The 10,720-nt window shown below is 37.6% G+C and overlaps 1 protein-coding gene across 1 annotated transcript; it reads left to right on the forward strand.

Annotated features, from left to right (window-relative positions):
- Positions 1–8,665: 8,665 nt before the first annotated feature.
- LOC128127954 (uncharacterized) lies at positions 8,666–10,182 on the forward strand. The gene is made up of 3 exons (XM_052766705.1): positions 8,666–8,947; positions 9,031–9,144; positions 9,307–10,182. Exons 1-3 carry the CDS (start codon positions 8,666–8,668, stop codon positions 10,180–10,182), a joined length of 1,272 nt encoding a protein of 423 aa, XP_052622665.1.
- Positions 10,183–10,720: the final 538 nt, after the last annotated feature.

Genomic DNA, 10,720 nt, shown 5'->3' on the forward strand with positions numbered 1-10,720 from the left:
ATCATAGGGATGTAGGTCAAACCTTCACGAACATACTTTCATGCTGTACTAGGACTGCATCATAGGGATGTAGCTCAAACTTTCGAGAACATACTTCTACTCTTTACATGAACAATCTAAGTACATCAGGGTCAACCAGAATCGCTCACAAAATCCTTATCTTTCATGTTACAGAAACATTTCATCATCCGAAAGCAATCAGTCGAACAGGGAAACCTCCGTTTTTCCTATGGACGCCGCTACCTTTCAAACAACAGTTACAGCTGCCGTGGTGGCTGCCGTAACCGCGGTCCTTGCGCACCATAGCGCTAACAGCACAGTCAATGCTGCTGATGGGAATGAAGTTTCCAATCGTGGTATCCATCCAGGAGGTCGCCAAACAGTAACAGTCACAGGCTCGCAAAGCCGAAAAACAGAAAACAAGAAACGAAAGCGTCAAGCCCGGAAAGAACGCAAGAGATCCCAAAAGTTGGCTATACAACAGCAGCAAGTGGAAACCCCTGCCGTTCCCGTACCGAGCAGGCCATACGAGGCAAAACTCCCGAAGTGTGATAAGTGTAGTTTCCATCATCATGGGGTTTGCCATGAGATGCAGTGTTGCAATTACCTAAACATAGGGCACCATGCTCGTGACTGTGGAGCACCGACACGACCCATCACTCAAGTCCCTTTCATCGGGACTAACCCTGCACACAAGATTAGTTATAACGCCGAACGATTTAAGATGCAATTTTCAAAGTGGAGTAACGAGGAAGGTACTCGTGTCCACATAACATTGGCTAAACACCGCAATCCCATCACCAAAGCTAGTACTAGCCATTCATGCCACCAATGCGGTGAGATAGGGCACGTCAAGAAGGATTGCCCTATAGCAAAGAACTCTGGCGCAAATGGGAAAATTCTCAGGATCACAGCTGCAGGAGAGCCTACTTCAGAACCCTCGTTAATGTAACTTAGGCGTGTTGTTGTAACAGACTTATAAACTATCCATAACTAGTGCAACTAGATTCTTACCTTTTTGCGAGATCATGTCTGTATAAGGATGCTCGTGCTGCGTATACTTGTCTTTTGAAGTATATCTTATTCGCAGCAATGGTCTTGTTGTAAGTCTAAAGCACCGTAACTCTGTTCATGGTTGCACGGTTGTGTTTTGTCTGTAAACGTCTTATGTTCAAATCTAATGTCTTTAAGTTTCAGTATGATTCCGACATTATCATACGACTCGATTCGATTTGATCCCACGAAAACAGCTTTTTACGTACATCTCTTTCTTCTAGATCACTTTTCCAGGGAAGCCGTCATATCAGAACACCGAAGTACTCATGCCAGGAGTACCTCTTAGTTATTTTCTTTCCGAAGAAATCCCCGAAGTACCACTCGTGCAGTACGTCAAGTTTAATCCAAGGATTCATGCGATTGATCTATCATTGATGAAGGTATACATAAGAGTTATATATAATCAAGCTTCTACAGGTTTGGAATTGATGATTCCACTTTAACTTCTTTTTCCCGATGGGATGTGAGCTTAAAGAAGAATCAGTTATTCGACTACCTTTTCAACCTTAATTATATGCGACTCGTATACCCGAAATTGTGATTGTGAAACCATGTATGAATTCTAATATGAACTTCAGGACAGAGAACTGCTTAAGCCTACGAGTAATCACATCGTCATGTGAACAAACATAGAACCCAGTACGACTCTTGTAAACAGATCACCCCATAGTCTAAACACCTACGGAGATACCAGAACAGTGCAAACAACTTAGCGAGCTACACAGAAATAGAATTAGAAGACTAGGTTTCTCACCCTGGAGAAACCCTAGTCTTATTCTCCTAGAGGTCGACGGATCGCATCGTATGCGCCTCGGATTTCGAGGACTCCATCAAGATTTTTCATTAGAAATCGCTATCTCTGCCGCACATAGATGAAATGGTTGAGCAAACGCAAGGAAAGAATTACTTTCAGGAATGGACCTGAAATTCGAAAATCACCAGTCCGAGTGCTAGGGAAAGTTGTTCGGAAGACTATCTCCTGAACTCGATACGGACACTTCGAGTCTGTAGTGATACCCTTCGGATAGGACCAATACGCCCATAGTTTTCATGATCTAAATGAATAGGGTTACGTCTTTCTTACTTGGATCAATTCGTCATTTCTCCATGTAATGACTTACTTATCTACCCTTGTAGTAAGAAGAAAACCCAGGGAAACATTTCCTACAGAGGAACTTTAGCGAAGTTCTCTAGGCACGAGTTTTGAAATTGAAGAGTCAAATTTCTAGGACACACTGTTAGTAATGTGAGAAATTATGAGCAATCTTTCAATTTGTCAAAACCATTGAGCATTCATCGACACCAGAGATGCCGACAGTCTTTCGCCAAATTCTAGGTCTTACCGACCTACCGTCTTAGTTCATTCAGAACTCCTCGCAAGCTACAAAAACTCGTACGACTTTGACCCAGCAAGGGGTGGCCTTTGACTGGGAAGTTAAGCAGGAAAAGGAACCTTTGGAATTCCAAGTGAGTGACCAAGTTCTTTAAGAAGTCTCACTATGGGAATGGCTTAATACGCTTCGTATCGCGTGGAAAGCTAAATCCAATATAGTTAGGACCTCCGAGATTCTCATCTGAACTCAGTAACGTACATTCTACTCTTCGCACAAACTAGACCTACTCCGCGAACTCAGTAACGTACATTCTACTCTTCGCATCTCGATCGTGAAACCATGCCTTTCCGTTAGGACTCTAGTAAGTCCACTCGTCGAGATCCTCGCCTTCGTATTAGAACCGTAGTGACCCTCGACCGAGAGGTCAAGCGGACGAAGCAACGTCATCGCCTGTTAGTGAAGGTTCGTTGGAATGCCGACCGAGAACCCGATTTCACTTAGGTGCGCTAGAACCAAACGATTAGGAAGTTTCCTCCTCACGACTCGATCATTCGTGCATACTTCCTTGCCTAAATTCTAATTTCGGGACGAAATTCCCTTCAACAGGGGGATGATGTGACAACCCGAAATTTCCATTCTGAACAAACCATTTGAAACCAATAGAAGCTAGTCCAGTTTCAATGAATTTCAGACTTTTCCGAATAAGTTTGTGTGCATTAGGGTTTACGTTTAAGGAGATATCAGGAGAGTGGATGCTCATGGGATTGTGAAACTTGAGCATTTCAAAACTTCATAATGTTAGAGTCCAATTCCGGAATAAAAATATTTTCTGCCAAAAATATTTCAGGACTATAAATAGATTTCTGAACTAAATTCATTCATTATTCACATTTCCAACTAGAGAAAAGCCGTTTTCTCTCTCACAGATCTTCGGGTTTTCATCCCAAATCGTGAGTACACTTCTCTAGTTGTGTTATAATGCTTGTTTTATGCTTATTAACATAGATTGTATGTCAAATATATGAGATCCAGGAGTTTACCGCCCAAGAACGTTCTTGGGGAGTAAACTCCAAAATGAAGCTTAAAAGCCATCTAGTCTCATTTCCTTGTTAGCCAACTATTTTAGGATAATATGTATGATCATTTGAGGCTAGAAAACAACCAAGAACACCCCTTAAAGGGAGTTTACGGCCAAGGAAATGCTCTTGGGCCGTAAACACTAAATAAGGGCACCAAAGTGTGCCTAGGGTCCTCCATAGCCTTAAACAAATGCCTAGAAAGTTTTCTACTTGTTTTAAGGACATGAAATCAACCTAGAAACACCCAAGTTTGGGAGTTCACAGCCCAAGAATATCTTAGGCCATAAACTCCCTTGAACATGCCAAAATGCTTTGAAACACCTCCTAAAGCTTAGACTTCAATTAGGACAAGTACCCTAAAGTGTTTAAAGCCAAGAAAACATAAGGAATCACAAGGAAAAAGGAGTTTACAGCCAAGATAAACTCTTGGGCCGTAAACACCTATAAAGGGGTCAAATGACACCCTAACTCCTTCCTCATGCCTAGAACCCAACATAGATCATTACCTAGAAATGTTTGAGACTTGAAAACACCATAAGAACCCTCCCAAGGGAGTTTACGGCCATAAAATCCAAGGGAATATGGTCTCTGGGCCGTAAACTCCCCAAAGGAGTTAATATGGTACCCAAACACTTGTTATAGCCTTGAAACAATTCACCACTAGAGTTGTAATAATTATAAGCACCATTTAGGCACTTGGTTGAGAGTTTACGGCCAGGAGTTTACTCCCCTGGGCCGTAAACTCCAAATAATATGGTCATTAGACCTTAAACTCACATTAGGGGCATTGCACTCCTTTGTTGCAACCCATTAGCCTCCTAGCACTTGACCAAAAGTGTTTTCCTCGCGTTTAAATGTTATACCTGTATAATTAGTGTTTTAATCACTAAGTATTTATATACATATGCTTTCATATGAAATTAGGATCATTGTGTGTGTCTAAGTCTTCACTTGACACCAAGCACTTGTCCGATCCTTCCGTACGATAACAGTCCGTTCAATTCCAGTCACTTACTGCAGGTGAGTTCATACCCCTTAACTAATGTTGTAAACTATTTTTAAATGTTTTATGGGGGGGATACAAGTAGAATCATGCTAGTTATTATATCAATCACATGTGATTAATAAGTAGAAATATGCTAGTTATTACATCAATCACATGTGATTAATATGCAGCATTCAAATGATTTACTACACGTTAGCCGTTTTACCAAACAGTTTTCCTTCAAATGATTTTTATAAACATTTTATATGTTTAAACTCCTTATTACACTGTATCTTGTACTCAGTATACTACAATTCAAACTTATTTACAATTGTGTTTCAAACAAATGTTTCCTTATACTAAACTGTTTTATCAAACTTATGCCTTCAAATTGTTTTATAGATTGACATCAAGTCGATCTTTTCTTAAAATAATAATTATGTTTCAAATGTCTTACAAAACTTATTTATGCTTTTATATTATAAATTTCATGCCTCTATATGTATAGTTATATAAGAAATGTTTAAAAGACTTAGGAAGGCTATCCACCCTATTTCCTTTTCGTGCTTGAGATGTGGTCTGGTGGGATATCGGGTACTCGTCCGAAAGTCGCTTAATTATTAGTTATATATATATATATATATATATATATATATATATATATATATATAGTCATAAAAGGTCCTTCCAGTTCATCCTATGCCCTTGGGTAGCAAGGGTATACATCCATGTCCATACGTACCAGTTAGATTACTAGTAAGCTACCATATGGGTAGTTTAGGAAGATACTAGAACTATTACTAGAACACGATATCATAAAATGAGTCAGTTCATTCATGAGTCAATACTTTCTAGAACATTACAGTACATTACTATACTTGCTAGGTAGAGAGCACGTACGTTACAGATAGAACAGTTCGTTACATTACACTTACATTAATACGCCAATAAAATTGTGATCCATTGTATGGAAGCATGCCTTAATTGTCATGACCCGGGTTGTAGCCAGAGTCTCTTGAAGGGAGAGCGTGAGTTTGCGTATAGATCTATACTGGATTGACTATCCTACACCTTGCTGCTAGCTACAGCAGGACCGGCAGGTCTGTGGGTGCCAAACATCATACGTTATTTTCGACTATACGTTGTCGTTGTTACCAGTATATAGTATGGTGCAATTTATCACATAATGCCTTAAAATAAATCCGGTTTAAGGTAGTTAGTATGGCAGTAGTTCTTATAGCACTACACCATAGTACTATTTCTTTTCCCATTACATTCACTTCGTGAACATTCACACGACGCACGGAAATGTAGAAACTATATTTTTGGATAATGATAGTTATGCTTGGGAAAATACATACTCTTACAAGAGACACACATTCAGAGCAGTTAGGTCTTAGTAGAAGACTACATTCAGAACAGTTAGGTCTTGGTAGAAGACACCTTCATATACTAGTAGGAATCATAGGGATTTCTAGGGTTTTTCAAACACTTACAGTTCATATACACTTTCAGTACTTACAATATATATACTTACAAATTCTTACATACAAATTAAGACACTAAAATACTTATGATCTCACCAGCTTCAAAGCTGATACTCGCTTTCAAAATTACTTGTATCCTCAGGTCATCATAGACAGGTACCGATGCAAGGAGAAAGGAAGATGGAGCTTGTTCAAGACTTATCTTTCATTTTGATTTATGCTTTAGTGTTTATCAAAATTTGACAGAAGACATTTGTATAATAATTATATTATTAATGCAATGGATGATGTTGTTGCTTGTTTACTACTTTACATTGTTGTTGGTATTATACATGACGTCCTCCGCCCCAGAACGTTTCCGCCGTTCTTGGTTTTGGGGTGTGACAATATTATTTTGATTAAAAATTCATTTTTATGAATATTCGTTTAAAATATCCAAGCCTTTTTAACTTAACATTAAAAATAATCAAAAGCCTAACATATATTGTACATACTCTACAAGCAATACATATAACATATAGCTCAACAGAATGAGATTAAATAGAATGTCATCCAAAAAGCTTCTTGCTACTCTACAAGCAATACATATAACACGTGCACCTCTTCTTTTTTAACAAATCCATCATGTTCACCCTTTAACAGGATTCATACAAATCAATTCAATCATATTATAACAAAAACAATAATTAATCTATAACTAAAGTTATTACAGATAATAAAGACAACCTTGAGAAACAGAGAGTTTACCTGTGACTGTGAGTTACCTTGATTAGGTTGCAGTTGTGCTCCTTCTTTTCTAACAGATCTTTTATAGATCTTAGGTACTCACCCTTTCACAGGATTCATACAAATCAATTCAATCATCTTTAAATAATAATAAAATGATAATTAATCGATGTGTGATGAAAATTTTACTAACCTCAATGTGCCACATTAAATCAGGAATGGAAACTAGTAGAAACATCAACTCATTAACCAACAAAGACAGAAGAGAAAGAAAGAAAGAAAAAAACAACAAAGAACAGCCATACCTATAGGAAGTTCTTATGCAGTATTAATCACAATTAACATCAAACATAAATATTTATACATTTTTAGAATGTAACTGTCAACTGACAATTAATACCTAATTATGGCAGTTACTTTCTATCTAACTAACACAACTTTCACTAATTCCCATTCTTAAAAATACGTGAAACCAAATATCAAATGCATGTATTTATATTTGTAAGAAAATATTAGAGTTAGATAATTACATATTGAAAAATAAAGCTAATTTTAAACAGATTGACCACCCAAGGGTAAAAAGGTCAAACACATAAATTATGAAGTAACGGGTTTGCAGGTGGTTTTGTGTTGGACACCTGTTTAGCCCATTTCTAACTTTCAAATTTCTGCAAAAGATCATATTCAAAATTTTAAAAGTATTTCTAATTTTCAAATTTCTGTAAAAAGTTCATAAAATTTTATAACAAACACATAAAAATATTCAAACAAGCTGAAAAAGTAACTGGATGCTGAAAAAGTAATTGATAACGTATACAGTTTTGGTCCCTGCTTCAGTTTTGTCACTGTACAGTTTTGGCCCCTGTACAATTTTTTTGTCCCTGTATAGTTTTGGCCGTGTACAGTTTTGTTTTTGCATAGTTTTTGTCCCTAAACATGCGTAATCATTATTGCTTTAAATGGTAAATAATTATGTAGGTTGGCAACAAATGTTTAATGGATAAATCATGGATTTCCTCTAGTAGATTATCAAATGCATATGATGAAGGTGTGAATGCCTTTCTAGAGTTTGCACAAACTAATAATCCAAAGTTAGATGTTATTCCACGCCCTTGTGTAAATTGCATCAATTTGTGTCACCACTCAATTGACAATGTCCGTTATCATTTGTTTGCCCACGGCTTCGATGAGAATTATAAGATTTGGTCTTTCCATGGAGAAAAACAACCCAATAGTGATTCTAGATGCCCTAACAATTCCATTCCTCCTGATGCTATTTATACAAAGGATATGCTTCATGATGCCTTCAAATACGTAGACGATGAACCTGATTTGTTGAAATCACTTCTTGAAGAGTGTGATAAGCCACTTTATGTAGGGTCAAAGTATAATGCACTTAGTGGATAATTGAAATTCCAACATTTGAAGGGTCAATTTGGAAGGTCTGATGCTAGTTTTGATGCTTTGTGGTCTGTCCTAAAAGATATCTTACCATCAAACAATACCATCCCTAGCTCAATATATGAGTCCAAGAAGGTGCTAAAAGGAGTAGGTCTACAATATGAGAAGATTCATGCATGTGAAAACGATTGTGTTCTATTCTGGAAAGAACATAAAGATGCTTCTCAATGTCCAACTTGTGGCACTTCTCGTTGGAAGAAGAATTCCAAAAACGTACCTTCAAAAGTTTTGTGGTATTTTCCTATCATCCCTAGATTTAGAAGAATGTTTTCAATACCACAAATTGCACATGACTTAACTTGGCATGCACAAGGTCGGGTTAATAGTGGGAAGCTTACTCATCCTTGCGATACCCCTTCTTAGAAGCTTGTTGATAACACGTGGAAAGAATTCGGACAAGAAAAAGGAAATCTTAGATTAGCCTTGTCTGTTGATGGTATCAATCCACACAAGTCATTAAGTTCCAAGCACAGTTGTTGGCCGGTTATCCTAATTACATATAATCTACCCCCTTATTTGTGTATGTCAAGAAAATTCATGATGTTGACTCTGTTGATATCCGGGCCAAACCAACCTGGTAACAATATTGATGTCTACTTGGCACCATTGATAGAAGATCTAAAGCTCTTGTGGGAAACTGGCGTTGAGACTTTCGATTCTCATAAGAAAGAATACTTCAATTTAAGAGCAATATTGCTTTGGACTATATGTTATTTTCCCGCGTATGGTAATCTTTCGGGATGTGTTACCAAAGGTTATTATGCTTGTCCAATATGTTCAAAGAATACTTATTCACAATGGTTGCCAAAGTCCAAAAAAGTATGCTTCCTTGGGCATAGAAGATTCCTACCACTTGAACATCCTTTTCGCAACAGAAAAAAAAACATTTCAACAATCAACAGGAGCACGATTTTATGCCACAACCATCATCAGGTGAAGAGATTTATGACTATCTAGCGGGATTTAAGACTACATGGGGTAAGAAGATAAAGCCAAAGAAGGTAGGATCAAAGAAGGTAGGATCAAAGAAGATAAAGTTAAAGAAGATAAAGTCAAGGAAGGGAGCGTCAAAGAAGGAAACGCCAAAGAAGGAAAAGACAAAGAAGAAAAAAGAAAGTATCGACGAGAGATCTAAATTTTGGCATAAAAAGTCGATTTTTTTTGAACTTGAATATTAGAAGAAGTTGCCTGTTCACCATCAGTTAGATCTCATGCACATAGAAAAAAATGTGACCGAGAGTGTTTATGGGACAGCGTTGAATTTGCCTCACAAGACGAAGGATGGATTAAAAGCACGACAAGATCTTGAAGTGTTGGGCATCAAGACTGAATTACGACCTGAACCAAAAGGGGATCGACATTGGCTTCCGCCTGCCAAGTACACACTGAATTCCGCAGAGAAACATCTATTTTATGAAACCCTGTCTAACATAAAAGTTCCTTATGGGTATTGCTCTAATTTCAAGAATCTCGTGTCGGATGATGTTTCAAAGATGAATGGTTTGAAGTCTAATGATTGTCATGTACCAATGCAACAACTTCTTCCATTTGCAATCAAAGGGGTGTTAGATGTGAAGGTGCGGAGAACAATCCTAAGCATGTGTCATTTTTTCAATGAGTTGTGTAGTAAAGTTGTTGATGTTAGTAAGCTAGGCAAGTTGCAAAGTGACATCGTATTAACATTATGTTTGTTAGAGAAGTACTTTCCTCCTTCATTTTTCGATGTCATGACTCACTTGATGGTGCATTTAGTTAGAGAGGTGAGGTTGTGTGGCCCGGTTCATTTTAGGTGGATGTATCCATTTGAGAGATACATGAAAACACTTAAAGGGTATGTAAGAAATCATCATCGACCCGAGGGTTGCATTGCAGAGTGTTATGTGGCAGAGGAGGCCTTAGAATTTTGTTCAGACTACTTAAAAAACAAGAAATCAATTGGTAATCCTCATGAGCGTGTTGATGAAAGAATCCGCAGTGGCAAGCCTTTATCAAAGGCTACAATTGATGTTGTAGATGCTCAGTTACTTGATCAAGCTCATCTTTATGTATTATGAAACACTGCTGTTGTGGAGCCGTATATAGAGTAAGAATTACATGAAACTGTATACTCTTATACCATTATCTATCATATAAAACATTCTTTTAACTTGTAATACACTTCAGGCAACATATGTTGGAATTGAAGGATCTTATACCATTATCTATCATATAAAACATTCTTTTAACTCCCTTGGAGTACAATCTCAAATTCATCAACAGTCTTGGCAAAGGATGGGGAAATGTAAAATCTTGTCTTCAAAGTAAGGGGACTTTCTGGAGGTCCTCTTGCCCTTCTCAGTTCGTTAGAATCAACTATTCTGAACTCATCTGCTATGGAACCTTTCAAAATCACTATTCCACTTGTTAAATCATCCACACCCTCTCAAATCTATCCTATTGATGATTCTGAAGCCATCGATTCAGAACTTCGTTTCCAATAGGAATTCCCTCTACTCTCAATGTAATAAAAATGATCTTTCAACCCTTCCTTTAAACCATACCAAAATAGATTCCAAGCTCCTCACCACAACAATCCTCGATCATATCCAACTC

The sequence above is a fragment of the Lactuca sativa genome, chromosome 8 (genome assembly GCF_002870075.4).
Source record: "Lactuca sativa cultivar Salinas chromosome 8, Lsat_Salinas_v11, whole genome shotgun sequence".
NCBI classification, from domain to species: domain Eukaryota; kingdom Viridiplantae; phylum Streptophyta; class Magnoliopsida; order Asterales; family Asteraceae; genus Lactuca; species Lactuca sativa.

Excerpts from the sequence above, each read along its gene's own strand:
- LOC128127954 (XM_052766705.1), top strand. The coding sequence starts at position 8,666 with ATGATGTTGACTCTGTTGATATCCGGGCCAAACCAACCTGGTAACAAT. Across the intron at positions 8,948-9,030 it reads GGTTGCCAAAGTCCAAAAAA|GAGCACGATTTTATGCCACA; the intron begins GTATGCTTCCTT and ends AACAATCAACAG. Across the intron at positions 9,145-9,306 it reads AGAAGGTAGGATCAAAGAAG|AAGAAGTTGCCTGTTCACCA; the intron begins GTAGGATCAAAG and ends CTTGAATATTAG.